Source organism: Scyliorhinus canicula, chromosome 3 (genome assembly GCF_902713615.1).
Source record: "Scyliorhinus canicula chromosome 3, sScyCan1.1, whole genome shotgun sequence".
In the NCBI taxonomy this organism is placed as follows: domain Eukaryota; kingdom Metazoa; phylum Chordata; class Chondrichthyes; order Carcharhiniformes; family Scyliorhinidae; genus Scyliorhinus; species Scyliorhinus canicula.
In genome coordinates, this window is record NC_052148.1 from 62,293,568 (window position 1) to 62,309,898 (window position 16,331).

Here is a 16,331-nt window from a genome sequence, read left to right on the forward strand (position 1 = left end):
TGATGGAATGGAACCACTTTTGGCTATTTCCAGGGAGCTTTCAGCTTCACAGATGTGCAACTGTCCTTTGTGCTTATGAAAGTTCAGCTGTGGAGCCGAATCCAACAACTCTGCCTGCCAGGCTCCAAGTCTGCAGTGAGTTGCACAAAATCAATTGTCCTTTGGAGCATGGTGTGATTGGACTCCCTGATTCATGTGTGTGGGGCTGACTGGAAGTTGACACACATGTCCCCCATGGAGTCCTGGAATGACCGGGTGTATAGAAATTGAAGGCCACGCTTCCGGTGGCAGCTATGAAGGAGTAAGTCGCACATTTGGTGGCCCCCGCTTGGGTCGGACTTTTGAAAATGAAAATCGCTTATTGAATTAAAAATGAAAAATGAAAATCGCTTATTGTCATGAGTAGGCTTCAATGAAGTTACTGTGAAAAGCCCCTAGTCGCCACATTCCGACGCCTGTCCGGGGAGGCTGGTACGGGAATTGAACAGTGCTGCTGGCCTGCCTTGGTCTGCTTTCAAAGCCAGTGATTTAGCCCTGTGCTAAAGTTCATGGAGCAGATGGGGTGGGTGGGGGGGGGGGGGTGGATCCATGGAGATTTGGGCAGCCGATGGTGAAGGAGTTCTCCTTCTACTCACATGTGCATAAAGTGTACTCCCGGATCAATTTCTTCATTTTGAGCAGGACCATACTGGCAGGGGTGGTGGACATGGGGTACTCAGCTTTTTGATCTTTTCCCCCGATTTACTACTCAACTTGAACTGTAAAACTGATGACAGAGGCAGTTGTGTACTGAATTCCCACATCAGAGAGAAGGACTAGAAATGCTCGTAAAGGCAGAAACAGAAAGGCAGAGAAGGCTCGGGCTGACGCTGCAGCAGGAGACAGCATCGCAGAGGACCGGACCTCTGGTTTGTCGACCCAGCGGTCAACGGAGCAGCTGATGCAAGTTATTGAGGAAGGATTTGCTAAGCAGAAATGGGACTGCTTGGACCCGATAAAAGAGTCAATTGAGCGACTGGAGCTTAGATTGGACGCCCAAGGTTGGGCGATCCAGAAGGTAGAGAAGGCGCTGGCTGAGCAGGAGGAACATCAAACTGCGGTGGAGTTGCAGGTGGGGATGCTGAGAGACCAGCAGAAGAAGCTCTTGGAGAAGGTGGAGGAACTAGAGAATAGGTCCCGCCGGCAGAACTTGAGAATCGTTGGGCTCCCGGAGAGGACGCTGGGGCATACATCGCAGATATGTTTGAGAAGCTGCTGGGGGATGCTGCATTCACCCAGCCCTTGGAGGTGTACAGGGCTCACAGAGCACTCGCAAGGAAGCCGTGAATGGGAGCCCCCTCCCGAAGGCAATGGTGGTGAGATTCCACAGGTACTTGGATAAGGAGCGCATTCTACAGTGGGCCAAGCACACACGGAGCTGTAAGTGGGACAATAGCAACCTGCGGGTCTACCAAGACCCGAGTGTGGTGGCCAGGAGAAGAGCAGGCTTCAACCAGATTAGGTCGATCCTTTTTAAGAAAAAGGTGAAGTTCGGACTGTTGTATCCAACCCGTCTCTGGGTCACATACGAGGAACAGCACTTTTATTTTGACTCGCCTGAGGATACGCTGTACTTCGTGAAAAAGAAAGGACTGTAATGTTGGCTAGTGTAAACTTGAGAGATGAGCAGACACTTCCAACACTGATGAAGGTTCAACTCAATTTTATTAACTAACTTCTAACTAACTAACACACGATGACTGTGGGTCTAAATGATGGTAACTTAAACTAGAGACCTAAGCCTTGTCCGAAACAGTTGATTCTCTCAGCACGTGGTGAGAGTCTGTGCTGGGCTGGATGAGTTCTTGTTACACTGAGAGGCAGCACCCAGAATGAGCGGGAACCGTGGTGCCCTCTGCCTTGATAGTGTGTGTATTCTAACTGGTGATTGGCTGCGGTGTTTGTACATGTTGATTGGTCCCTGTGTGTGTCCATCAGTGTGTGTCTGCACCATGATATACTGGTGTATATTATGACAGACTGGTGGTGGACTGAGAACTTTTGAACTTTGCTGCAGCGTTCATGGGTTTTTTTCTTTTTGTTTCTCTGTTCTTTTTTTAAAAAAAGTTTCTCGTTTTTAGTTTTGTGGAAGCTGCTTGTGATGCCTTCTGTATTGATTTGGGACCAGTGGCAGAGCTGAGTGAGTTAAGGTATTCATTTGCACTGTTGGGGAATGGAGGTGTGCTTGTTTAGATTTTGGTGTTTTTCTGTCGGGCAATTGCGTGGGGATTGTTTGATGTTCGAATATGTTTATATGAGCGGTGGGAAGGGAACAATAGGTGGGAGACTATCTGGTGCCAGGGATGGGGGCCACCAAGCTAGCTGGGCGGGCTAGCTCACATAAGTGCATTAGGTGGGTTTATCAAAGGGATGGGTTACAGAGTGTTTACTGGGAGGGGGGGGGGGGGGGGGAATGTTCTTCTGATGAGGGAGGGACTTGGGCGGCGGAAGAGGTTGGGGGCGGAGGCTGCCTGGAGCATGGGCTGGGGACGGGCCATAAAAGGGGATGGCTGATCAGAGAAGGGGCGGGCAATGTGCCCCCCAACTGGGCTGAACACCTGGAATGTTGGAGGGTTAATTGGGCTGGTGAAGAGTGCATGTGTGTTCGCGCATCTTAGGGGACTGAAGGCGGACGTGGTAATGTTGCAGGAGACACACCTTAGAGTAACTGACCAGATTAGATTGAGGAAAGGCAGGGTCAGTCAGGTCTTTCACTCGGGACTGGACTCAAAGACTAGAGGGGTCGCAATCCTGATCAATATGCGGGTGGAGTTTGAGGCGGGTAGAATAGTTTTGGATGTGGGAGGTCGGTACATTATGGTCAGTGGGAAACTGGAGGTGGTATTAGTAAATTAGTAAACATGCCAAATTGGGATGATGTGGAGTTTATAAAGAGGATGCTGGGGAAGATACCGGACCTGGATTCACATAGGTTGGTCATGGGAGGGGACTTCAACACAGTTATTGACCCTGGCTTGGACCGGTCAAGCTTGAAAATGGGCAGAGTGCCAGCAATGGCAAAGGAACTAAAAAAGTTCATGGAGAAGGTGGGGAGAGGGGGTGGATCCATGGAGATTTGGGCAGCCGAGGGTGAAGGAGTTCTCCTTCTACCTACACGTGGATAAAGTGTACACCTGGATCGATTTCTTCATTTTGAACAGGGCCTTAGGGGTGGTGGACACGGGGTACCCGGTGATCACAATCTCAGACCATGCTCCGCACTGGGTTGACCTGCAGGTTAGTAAAGACAGTCACCAGCGCCCGCACTGGAGATTAGATGTGGGACTTTTGGCTGACGAAGGGGTGTGCGAGCGGCTGACGAAATGTATTCAGAACTATCTGCAGGTCAATGTCACGGGGGAAATTTCAGCAGCGGTGGTCTGGGAAGCCCTAAAGGCAGTGGTCAGGGGGGAGCTGATCTCGGTATGGGTAGGTGGACAGGGCAGAGATGGACCGACTGGTGAAGGAGATACTACAGATAGATCGGAGGTATGCGGAGACCCCAGATGCAGGGCTTTTAAGGGAATGGCGGAGACTACAGGCAGAGTTCGGCTTGTTAACCACAGGGAGGGCTGTGGAGCAGCTGAGAAAGGTGAGGGGGGCGATCTACGAGTATGGAGAGAAGGCCAACAGAATGCTTGCACAGCCTCAGAAAGAGGGAAGCAGCCAGGGAGATAGGGAAAGTAAATGACGGAGATGGGATCCTGGTTGGAGATTCAACAGGGGTGAATAAGGCGTTTAGGGACTTCTACAGTAGACTGTATAGGTCGGAAACCCCTATGGGGCCGGAGGGGATGAGGCACTTCTTGGGGGGGGTCTGAATTTCCCAAAGGTGGACGGGGAGCTGGTAGAAGGGTTGGGGGTTCCAATCGGGTTGGAAGTGATACTGGAGGGTCTGAAAGCCATGCAGGCGGGTAAAGGCCCGGGGCCGGACGGGTACCCAGTGGAGTTTTATAAAAGGTTCTCTGGGATATTGAGGCCGGTGTTGATGAGGATGTTCAATGAGGCAAGGGAAAGAGGGGTGCTGCCCCCGACGATGTCACAGGCCACGATTTCACTGATTCTGAAGCGGGACAAGAAACCGGAGCTGTGTGGGTCCTACAGGCCAATATCCCTGTTGAATGTAGATGCCAAGCTGCTGGCCAGAATTTTGTCCTCCAGGATTGAGGATTGTGTTCCGGACGTTATTGGCAAGGACCAGACGGGATTTGTTAAGGGTAGGCAATTGGTGGCCAATATAAGAAGGCTGTTAAATGTGATCATGATGCCCCCGGAAGGTAGGGAGGTGGAGGTAGTGATTACAATGGATGCAGAAAAGGCTTTTGATCGGGTAGAATGGGATTATCTGTGGGAGGTACTGGGACGGTTCATATTTGGGCGGGGCTTTATTGACTGGGTCAGGTTGCTGTATCAGGCTCCTGTGGCAAGTGTACGGACGAATAGGACAACATCGGACTACTTTAGACTGCACCGTGGGACGAGACAGGGATGCCGCCTCTCCCCACTGTTGTTCGCGCTACATATAGAGCTGTTGACAATTGCTCGGAGAGCCTCAAGGGGCTGGAACGAGATGGTCCGCGGGGGTGTGGAGCAGAGAGTCTCGCTCTATGCAGACGACCTGCTTCTGTATGTATTGGACCCATTAGAGGGGATGGAAGAAATCCTGAGGATCCTTGGGGAATTTGGCCCGTTTCGGGGTATAAGCTAAATATGGGGAAAAGTGAGAAGTTTGCGATCCGGGCGAGGGGACAGGAGAGGCGATTGGGGGAACTGCCATTTAGATTAGTAGGGGGAAGCTTTCGGTACAAGGCATTCAAGTGGCACGGGAATGGGACCGGCTGCATAAATTAAATCAGGCCCGGCTAGTAGACCAAATGAAGGACAATTTTCAGAGACAGGACGCGCTCTCGTTCTCACTAGCTGGGAGGGCGCAGACGGTGAAGATGATGGTCCTCCTGAGATTCCTGTTCGTGTTTCAATGTCTCCCCATCTTTATTCCGTGGTCCTTTTTAAAACGGATCAACAAAGTGATCTCTGGCTTTGTTTGGGCGGGCAAGACCCCGTGGGTAAGGAAGGTATTGCTTGAGCGGAGTCGGGGAGAGGGCAGGCTGGCACTGCCAAATTTTAGTAACTATTACTGGGCAGCGAATATGGCCATGATCAGGAAGTGGGTGGTGGGGGAGGGGTCCGCATGGGAGCGCATGGAGACGGCTTCATGCGAGGGCACCAGTTTGGGGGCGTTGGTAACTGCGCCTCTGCCGTTCCCGCCAGCACGGTACTCCACCAGCCCCATGGTGGTGGCGGCCCTGAGAGTCTGGGGGCAATGGAGGAGACATGTGGGAGCAGAGGGAGTATTCGTCTGGTCCCCAATCTGTAATAATCACCGGTTTGCCCTGGGATGTATGGATGGGGGTTTCCGGATATGGCAGAGAGCAGGGATTTAGAGGATGGGGGATATGTTTATAGAGGGGACCTTTCCGAGTATGAGGGCGCTGGAGGAGAAGTTTGGGTTGGCGAGGGGAAACTATTCAGGTATCTGCAGGTGCGGGACTTCCTACATAAGCAGGTGTCTACCTTCCCGCTCCTACCAGTAAGGGGAATTCAGGACAAGGTAGTTCCCAGATGGTAGTTAGGAGAAGGGAGCATCTCGGACATTTACAAGAAAATTATGGGGTCAGAGGAGACGCAGACCGAGGAACTGAAGTGCAAGTGGGAGGAGGAGCTGGGAGGAGAGATAGAGGATGGTCTATGGGCGGACGCGTTGAGTTGAGTCAACGCGTCCGCAACATGTGCCAGGCTCAGCCTGATGCAATTTCAGGTCGTTCACCGGGCTCACATGACAGTGGCCCGGATAAGCAGATTCTTTGGGGTGGAAGACAGATGTGTAAAATGTGTGGGAGGATCAGCGAACCATGTCCACATGTTCTGGGCATGTCTGAAGCTTAGGGGATTTTGGCAGGGGTTTGCAGATGTAATGTCCATGGTTGTTAAAAACAAGGGTGGCGCTGAGTCCAGAGGTGGTGATTTTCGGGGTGTCGGAAGACCCGGGAATCTAGGAGGAGAAAGAGGCAGACGTTCTGCTTCCCTGGTAGCCTGGAGACGGATACTATTAGTTTGGAAGGACTCAAAGCCCCCAAAGTCGGAGGCCTGGCTATCGGACATGGCTAGCTTTCTCTGTTCGGAGAAAATCAAGTTCGCCTTGAGAGCGTCACTGTTAGGGTTCACCCAGAGGTGGCAACTGTTCGTCGACTTCTTCGCGGAAAATTAATCGTCAGCAGAAGGGGGGTAGGGGAAGGGAGTAGTTTAGCTTAAAGTAGGGGGTTAATAAAGGTGGGACCTGTAAGGGAGGGAGCCGGTTTTTGCACTATGTCACTATGTTTATAGTTTCATGTATATTGTTTATTGTGTTGTTATAATACCAAAAAATACATCAATAAAATTGTTTATTAAAAAAAAGAAATTGAAGGCCATAGTAACCTTTAAGGCTTTTATGGTATCGGATTGCCTCCCATTGGCAACCATTGGTCTTCCTGCAGATCTAATATAGATGACCATCATGGCATGCTCAGCCATTCGGGTCACTGTCTGTGCGGAGTCTGCACGTTCTCCCCGTGTCTGCGTGGGTTTCCTCCGGGTGCTCTGGTTTTCTCCCACAAGTCCCAAAAGATGTCCTGTTAGGTGAATTGGACATTCTGAATTCTCCCTCAGTGTACCCGAACAGGCGCCGGAGTGTTGCGACTCGGGATTTTCACTGTGACCTCATTGCAGTATCAATGTAAGCCTACTTGTGACACTCCAAGATTGTTGTTATTGTTATTCTGTCATTACTGTGTGTGATATGTTCAGTTAGGTGCCATTGCTTGGCATCTCACTGGCCCTTGGTTGCCAACATCCTGAGATTCCTGGCTCTATGCCTCTTGTCCTTCTGGTCATTTTTGCATCTAGCCTGCACCATCCTCTGCCAGTTCCTTTCCTCCTGTACCACTGCTTCAAGAAATACTTGGTGTACGAGACCCATCCTCTCTGCCTGAAGTGAAGTGCAGGCAGCACATCAGCAAAGATCTGGGCAACACAGACTCTTTACATCTACTTCCAGACTTGATGACTGTACATTTAGCCCACGCACAGGACCCTCGCACCCTACCGTGACTAACTCTCTCCTCAACTTCGGTTCCAGCCACCTGTTCCATTTGTCACAGCTATGTCCCTGGACACTTCCATACTGACCTTGGAGCTGCAAGCCATCAGCCCTGTCTAAGTCACCTTTAACCCTCCCTCCATCATCCTTGCCATGCCTTCTATGGCCCACGAGTCACCCATCATATCCCTCAATCAAATGTCTGTCAACCTAGACCTGCCCTCTCCGCCCCCATCATAAATTGCCTGCCAGTCATCCTGAACCTGCCCCCTGAACTTGCCAACTGTAATCCTTGGCCCTGCCCCTATCACACTTGAACCTCCTCAGTTTCCCTCGAGTCTCCTGACCCTACCACTGACTTGTCCTCAATCAACCTCGATCTCCCTCAGCCATTCAGCTCCCTCCCTCTGCACCCCTACTATCCTTCTTGGAGCTGCCACTACCTGATCTCCCTCCCTCATTTCCCACTCTGTGGATGCCTCACTATATTTCACCTGTGGCCTTAAAATTGCTTCCAGGGGATCCTGGAACTGAGTTGATCCTCCAGATCAAAGTATTGGAAAGTCTGAACCAGGAAAGCGGTCCTCCAGGAGACTGTTAATAACTGTCCACGGAAGCTGCCTCGTTCCCAGATAGATAAACCTGATGTTTGGAATTGGGATTCTTCCCACTCATCTCTGCATATCTCCATGAATCAATGTCCAAATGGACAACGTGATCCCAGCTGGAGGTGCTTAACAGCACTACAGTTGGTTGGCTTTCAGGAGTTAAGCTGCAGTAGCACTTTCCTGTGCTTCGTTGGAGTACTTTGATATGCGGCTCTTGTCAAATCAGGCGAAAGGGGAAAGACCGGTGTCTCATACATGGCAAATAGAAATGATCCTTTTGCGCCTTTACCAATCATGTTTTTTACAAGCTCTTGCACATTATTCGTAGTTTCCATGGCAGTCAGGCATGCAACTGGCAAAAAAAGTAATCAATAAATCCCATTGCAAAGCTTTCCTATCTTTAAATTGCCTCTGTGCATTTCTGGTATATATTATTGAACTTTTATTTTAGGTTCTTTTTAAAAAGTTAATGTGAGACTTCTGCTCTCAAAAACATTAGGAACAAAAGAAAGCCAAGAGATGTGGTTTCATGTAGCTTTCTGTGGTCTCTTTTGAATGCAATATGGCTATCAGTGTTGCTAAAGAATGACCTTGATAGAGTAATTTGCATTGAAATGCATTTAGATTCTTGGCACCAGATTGACTTCAAATGGAAATTAACATTTTATATGTATAATTCAAACTCAGGAACCCATGGGCTAATGATTACCTAGCAGACAGCACACTCAGAATGTCAGACAGTGGTTGTACTACATATGGGGATACTGGGCTGCATTACTTTTCATTAGTATGGGAGCTGACAGCATCATTAAGCAGTTACATTTGAGAAATATTAATGAAGCAAAGCTGGTGAATACCAGTGAGGCAGGAAGACAATTATCACTGTGGCACAGGAACCACAAAATACATTAACCTCTTAGGTGCCCTATACATTTGAAAAAAGAACATTGGACAACAACTTTCACCAGTACAAAACATTCCTTAGAGTTTGAGCAATTTCTACCCCAAACTGCTTTTACACCTAGTTGTGAGAGACTCTGATGACAGATTTAGATTTATTATCACGTGTACCAAGGTGCAGTGAAAAGTATTGTTCTGCGTGCAGTCCAGGCTGATCGCTCCATACACAAAAAACATAGGATATACGATAAATACACAAAGTAAATACATAGACTAGACATGGGGTGAAGCATACAGAGTGTAGTGCTACTCAGTAGAGAAGATGCGTGAAGAGATTAGTTCAGTCCATAAGAGTGTCATTCAGGAGTCTGATAACAGTGGGAAGAAGCTGATTTTGTGTTCTTCGGCTTCAGAGAATACAACAGGATATGGATTGGCTGCAAAATTGGGCAGAGAAATGGCAGATAGAATTTAACACGGACAAATGCGAGATGATGCATTTTGGTAGTTCCAATTCAGGTGGGAGCTATAAAATAAATGGCAGAACCATCAGGAGCATAGAGACATGGAGAGATTTGGGTGTGCAGGTCCACAGATCCTTAAAAGTGGCAGCACAGGTGGAAATGGTGATAAAGAAAGCATATGGCATGCTTGCCTTCATAGGATGGAGTATCAAGTATAAAAGCTCGAAATTTATGTTAGTTATATAGAACGTTGGTTAGGCCATATTTCGAGTACAGGATCCAATTCTGGTCACCGCACTACCAGAAGGATGTGGGGGCTTTGGAGAGAGTACAGAAAAGGTTTACCAGGATGCTGCCTGGTATGGAAGGTTTTAGTTTTGAGTAGAGATTGAATAAACTGGGATTGTTCTCCATCGAGAGATGGAGGCTGAGGGGCGACCAGATAGAAGTTTATAAAATGTTAAGGGGTGTAGATAGGGTGAACAGTTGGAGGGTTTTTCCCAGGGCGGAAATGACAATTACAAGGGGTCACAAGTTCAAGGTGAGGGGGGAAAGGTTCAGTGGAGATGTGCGGGGGACATGTTTTTTTACACAAGAGGGTGGTGGTGGCCTGGAATGCATTGTCAAGTCAGGTGGTTTGAGGCACATAAGTTAGCGACCTTCAAGACATATCTGGATAGGGACATGAACAGACGGGATATAGAAGGATACATATGGGGTTGGTCGAGATAGGACACGTGATTGGCGTAGGCTTGGAGGGCCATAGGGCCTGTTCCTGTGCTGTATTTTTCCTTTTTTATCTTCTGCCCGATGGAAGCGGTTGGAAGAGAGTATAGCCTGGGTGGGAGGGGTCTTTGATTATGCCGCCCACTTTCTCAAGGCAGCAGGAGGTGTAGACAGATGGATGGGAGGCAGGTTTGCATAATGGACTGGGCAGGGCTCATGACTGTCTGTAGTTTCTTACGTTCTTGGGTCGAGCAGTTGACGTACCAGGCTGTGATGCAGCTAGATACGATGCTTTCTGTGGAAATCTGTAAAATTTGGTAAGAGTCAATGTGTACATGTCAAATTCCCTTATTTTCCTGAGAAAGTATAGGAGCTGTTGTGCTTTCTTGGTTGTAGTGTTGACGTGGGCGGACCAGGACAGATTGCTGGTGATGTGCACACCTAGGAATTTGAAGCTGTCAACCATCTCCACCTCGGCACCATTGATACAGCTGGGGGGGGGGGGGGGGGGGGGGGTGTACAATTCTTTGCTTCCTGAAGTCAATGACCAGCTCCTTAGTTTTGCTGACATTGACAGTGTGGTATCTTTGCAGACAATGGGACCTGTCACCAGCGCCGGCCCTAGGGTTGCTGGCGCCACGGGCAAGCTGAACTTCGGCGCCGTTCGGGGGGGGGGGGGGGGGGGGGGGGCGGGGGGTCGGGGGGTGGGGGCGGGGGGGGGGGGGCCGGGCCGGGGGGTCGGGGCCGGGAGGGGGGCCGGGGGGGGGGGGGGGGGGGGGGGGGCGGGGCCGCGGGGGGCGGGCGGGCGGAGTGACCACCGGCGAGCCTGGATCCATCCGCCATGTTTGTGCGGGACGGCCTGAGGGAGGGTGGCTACCGCGCATGCGCTGGTTGGCACCGGCCCAACTGCGCATGCGCGGTACCCGAGTCTTTTACGCGGCGCCCCTAGCACATGGCGCCCCGGGCGACTGTCCGAGTTGCCGGTACCTTGAGCCGGCCCTGCCTGTCACCATACTTGGTTAATGTAATATTAAACTTGATTTAAAAGTCCCTCACTGATTTTCATATTGCTGGTGCACGTGTCATTGTTTGTTGTGACATTTGTTTTGCCATTTCCTCCTTTATGCAAAGCTGGAGCTCTTGCCGATCTGCTGCCTTTCGAAACTGTGTACTCCCAGGCAACCATTCTACAAATCAAGACCTCTGGGTAAGCTTTTACTGTGAATGTAGCTCAGTCAAATTTAGGGAGTGGGAGCCCAATCGCAAAAAATGTGTGCAGCCTGCACCCTGAAATGAGAGTACTGATGCACAACTTTCAGTTGTTTGGAGAGACTATGGGTATGTTGCAAAAAGGAGCCTCAGGGTTATGCATTGTCAAGTTGTCGTCTGTTTTTTGTTCCTAACCAAGCTGAGCGTTCTTTGTATATTATGCACTGCAATTGTAGACTTCTGGCAGCATCACTCTTAACCTAATCGTCGCCTCATCAAAAATCCACACACATGTACATTCCCGTAGGAACGACTGAATTATGGCCCAGACCAGAAATCTTGGCTGATGCTCTTCTTGGTGTGGTCAACCACAGTGCATGTACTGCCACCCCAGCTGAGGTTAGATTAGCATAGACCAATATTGTCACCTGCCTGGTTTACAAAAGGGCTATGTGTTTAAAACTGAGCCAATAGGTGGGATATCGTTTCAAGTTAGGAGCATTTTAGTGCCCAGTCCTTTCAATGTCCTGTGGGTATTCTTTATTCTTTCAAAGAATCTTTTAACGAGCATATGTAGAGATTTGTCTTTCAAGAATCAGTGGATGAAATTCTCTGCCTCCGATGCCACAAATCCAAACCACAATCGGGCGGAGAATCGGGTATCTGGCCCGCGCCATTTCGGGCACCATTCTCCACAGAGTCCCTCATTGGTGACGATAACTAGGTTTGCGCTCTGCAACGGTGGGAGCAAGCAAAAAACTTGTATTTGGATACATTTAATTGTGATTAGTGCGTTGGACATAGTATGATCCACCCTTCCGCGGTGCACTGCTCCTCACAGGGGGAGGTCTTGAGGGCATGAATTACTACAAGTATTTACAAATGAGGACTGGGCACCATAGCTGCGGAGGGGGAGCAGCAGGCTAAAAAAGCACTGAAAAATCGTTGAAAGCTGTCTGGCTTACTGGGGGATGGCTGCCCGGGCCAGGGGCAGTAGCGGGTAGTGACTTGGTGCTAAGCATGTGGACTTGGGGCTCTTCCCTCAGGATCAGGCTGGCCTGGCTCAGATCACCATTGCTGCAGTCGGTCTTTTAAATGCTTCCCTTTGTTTCAACTTACAGGCTCCTAGCTTCTCACACTGCTGAGTGCTGCCAGTGTCCTTTAAATGCTCAGAAGGCCTCAGGGAATCCATCCAGACAGCCCATCTGGACACACTCCTACCCCAGCTGTATCATCTTGGGGATGGGCGTGGCCAAACTCAATCAGGAGCCCACCGTGTGTGTGTACTCCTCAGAAGCACTCCCCATTGCAGAGAAGCAGGGGAACACCAGAACCAGAGGACACCTGCACCCCGTGGCTGAGGTAACCCTCCCTGGTTCTCTGGCCCTCTCAGGACAGAGGAATCACCAATGACCGCCACCCCTCCGAATCACCAGCTGTCTCCTCCTGGTGAGACTGGAAGCACTGACCGCCTTTGCCATCACGTCCCGGGCAGTATTCAGGAGGGCAGGCTCCAGTCTGTGGCCAACGCTGGGGAAGAGGTTATCCCTCCTCTCCTCACTGGCATGCAGCTGTGGGTCCACCGTGGACTCCTGACTTTGTGCGGGAGCAGGGCAGGTCTTCTCTGAGCAGTCTAGGTGGCTGCAATGAGTGTGTGATAAGTGGAGCGCTTAAAAACAGGTCCAGATGCCAGACTCTTTGGCGCTAGATCCGCCCCAATGGTGAAAACTCATGCTGGGCCGGAAATTGCTCAGAATTTGCACCAGCAGGGTGCTAGCCAATGAGCATGTCCTGAATTGCTCCAAAAATAGCACCCCAACAGCAAACCAAACTGCACAGAATTCAGTGCTGGCATCAACACAGAGGGCGCTATCTAACGGCCCGACTGACTGAGGACAGCGGAGCTCCTGAGTGCAGGAGATGAAGCGAATTGCGGCCTCAGCAGGGCCTTCTCCACCGAGGTCCAAAAAAATGAACAGAGTCCAATAGAATAGCACGGCGGGAAACACCCTGTTAAACCCACCAACAACGCGCCTTTCGTAAAATCGGGTACTTAATCTCCCTAACGGAGAATTTGCCCAGTATTTCAGATCTAGTCATCTGTATAGTTTAGGCCCATTACCTGCAGTTCCCAGACAGCTGCATCAATTTATTTTAGTGCAATTTACCTACAAATGGCTATGGTGGCAGGAAAGATTGAAAATTAAGCACAAATTATGTTCAGTGTAAATTGACTTTCTGCAATTTTTGCACTTGTTTTAAAAACAGAGGGCTGGATTCTCTGATTCTGGGTCTTTGCCCCCATGCCGGCGTGGAACGGTGGCACTTTACGTCTGAAGAAATGGGAGCTAGCAGGAAGGGAACGTAGAACACCCGGCTACGGCCCGGAGAACTGCCGGCCACTCGCGGACACGGCCCGCAAAATAGACCCCCACTTCGGCCGGCTCACACGCCCCAGACCCACCCCCCCCCCCGCCCCCGCAGTGCCCCAATCCCCTCCCTGATGAAGCCCGCGGATCGGCCCTCTTCCTTCTGTGGCGGCGCTGGACTGAGTCCGCAGCCGCCACGCTGAGTTCCCGATGGATAAGCCCATGAGAGACCCATGCTGTCGGGAACCCGGCCAGTCAGGGGTCAGAGCATCGTGGGGGGGGGGCTCAGGCCATCTATATGTGGTGCGGCATAGTCTGCGAGTATGCCACTTTCGAGGGGGCGGCGCATCGCAAAAGCAGTGCCGCCCCCGATCTGGTCGGGAACTTTAATTCGCTGGCTGATTGCCGAACGCAATTTCAGCATCGATGACTGGAAAATCCAGTCCATTGTGTTCGAAGCATTCCCGGACCTCTGAAACTGATCACATCCTGAGATTTAATTGAGTTTGATGTATCAGGGAGGCTCCTCAACTGGTTCTTCCCGGTGCAGGACATTGGACAGGCATGCTTCAAAATCTTTTGAATGTAATTCTCCTTAACTTAACAAAAAGTAGTTGTGAGAAACAATATAATGAGAAAATTAAAAGAAAATTACTGCGGATGCTGGAATCTGAAACCAAAGAGAAAATGCTGGAAAATCTCAGCAGGTCTGGCAGCATCTGTAGGGAGAGAAAAGAGCTAACGTTTCGAGTCACGATCACCAAAGCTTTTTCCAGCTTTGACAAAGGGTCATCTGGACTCGAAACGTTAGCTCTTTTCTCTCCCTACAGATGCTGCCAGATCTGCTGAGATTTTCCAGCATTTTCTTTTCGGATAACAAGAAAATTGTTTTGCATAGTCTTTTGTAAATTATTTTCAGTTGCTTAAAATTGGGTTACTCACTGGCACGAGACAAGACGCTGATTAATATGCTTATTTTTGAAAGAAATCCCATTTTCATCTATTTTCATTAAACGGCACCAGCTACCACACTGAAATACCTTGGCAGTAAGTATTTAATTGCTAGTCAATAAAGTCAACCAGACCCTGAAGAGTATCAAAAGCTGAAACCGAAGTACATAAAACCTCTTTATCTCATGTAAATAAATATTGTGCAATTGACAGAAGGGATCAGCGAGCCAGGGATGTCAATTAAGCAATATTTTCTCTGGGACTCAGGTTTTCAATAGTCTAATGGATTACAGGGCTCTCTGCCAAACCTCATTATGCATTCTTGGCCAGGAATTTTCCCGACTCCTGCTTCCTGCCCAGAGGATAAAAATGCAGCCCAATGTGTATACAAATGATACTTCGTGATACTAGAAATATCATTAGGCTTTTAAAATGGGAACAAGCAGCCTATCCATACAACTTGTATTCAATATAGGTTTGTATCAAATGTTTGTTTACATGGAACCTATCCATAAATGGAGCAGGTTTCTTATTTCAAAAAATACAAGAAAGCATGAAGAATGAAGAAAAAGGGCATTTACAAGAGCAGAGGATGCCAGAAAAAACTCAGGTCTGCCAGTGTCTATTAGGAGGGAAACAGAGTGAACATTTACAGTTATTTGTCTTTGCCAGAACTGAAGGGAGAGAGAATGTGTTAGAGCTGTAAAAACTTCAACAAAAAGTAGCAACAAAAAAGACAGATAGCCTGGTGTGTGTGTGTGGGGGGGGGGGGGGGGGATATGTGGTTTTTTTTTATAAAGCGGGATGAAGGAGAAATGTCAAAATCTAAAATTGGTGAACTTAACGTTGAATCCAGAGGGCTCACTGGAGCATTGCAGCAGGCTATTAAGCTCACTCACTTCAAATGCAATATACAATTTCCATAGGAAGGACACCATCCAGTCTACATATCCTCCCGAGAGATTCATATAAACCTTCTCAAATTCCCAACAATATACATTTGTGTTCCTGTAGATGACATTTGTCTCACCATTTCTGCAGCATTGTGAACCCTGAATCATTTAATTACCTCAGCCTGTACCTTCAAAGCTGTCCCTAACCTGGTATTTACACCAGCTCCTTTTTGGGGAACTTAGCCTCAAATTTAATACCACTTAAAGAAAATAAAGCAAAGGTAAGCAATGAAATTAAGCCAGAACAGACCTTACAGAGATGTCAAATTCTGTTGGGATATAAGTTGGGCTTGACAGCTGCCATGTGCAGTAGAATGTATCTGGGTAAGCATTTGATCTGCATAGCACTGTTGGTGTCACCGGAGGATCTAGTTTGGAAAAAAACAAGAAAGATTAGATGCAAAATGAGTGTAACGTTTAGCACGTATTGCACAGCTCATTAAAAAAATCTTTCTTCAGAAGTTCAAAATATTCCTCTAATTATCACTGTTTTTTATAAATTACGATTCTGGCTTATGTAGGGACATACCACACAGTAGTTATATTGACAACACGAAAGTCAGTGGAAAATGAAAAGTAATTTCTCAGTATGCTTGGAACGATGAAGAAATTGGTAATGGTTTGCTGATGCATAGTCCACCCATCTTCTAAGCTGCAGAGTAGCCAAAGCAAAGCAAGATGGCGATGGGAGTTTATGGAGCGTTTTACAATGGTGCATGCCACAGCCTATGATATTTCCTCGCATTAATTCAATAAACATAAAACACTTTGGTTGCCACATGCCAAAGTGAAAATTGATAATTTATATAAAATAACATTTTATCTCAAGCAAGGTTCCAAAAGAGAAACTTATTGGGTGGGATTCTCTGGCCTCCCAGCCGAGAGAGGTGGCGAGCCGTTTGCTGATGTGGAACTCGCTGTTCCTGTCTCTGTTAATGGGAATTCCCATTATCATCCATGCAGAGGGAAACCCG

At 48.8% G+C, this 16,331-nt stretch overlaps 1 protein-coding gene across 3 annotated transcripts in view; it reads right to left on the bottom strand.

The window, feature by feature from the left end:
* Positions 1-16,331, bottom strand: part of LOC119962696 (ciliary neurotrophic factor receptor subunit alpha-like) — a 359,277-nt gene that overhangs the window by 85,585 nt on the left and 257,361 nt on the right. For all 3 annotated transcript variants that reach the window (XM_038790629.1, XM_038790630.1, XM_038790628.1), the window contains one exon: positions 15,608-15,725. In XM_038790629.1, the coding sequence (XP_038646557.1) occupies positions 15,608-15,725 (118 nt within the window). The remainder of the gene's footprint in view (positions 1-15,607; positions 15,726-16,331) is intronic.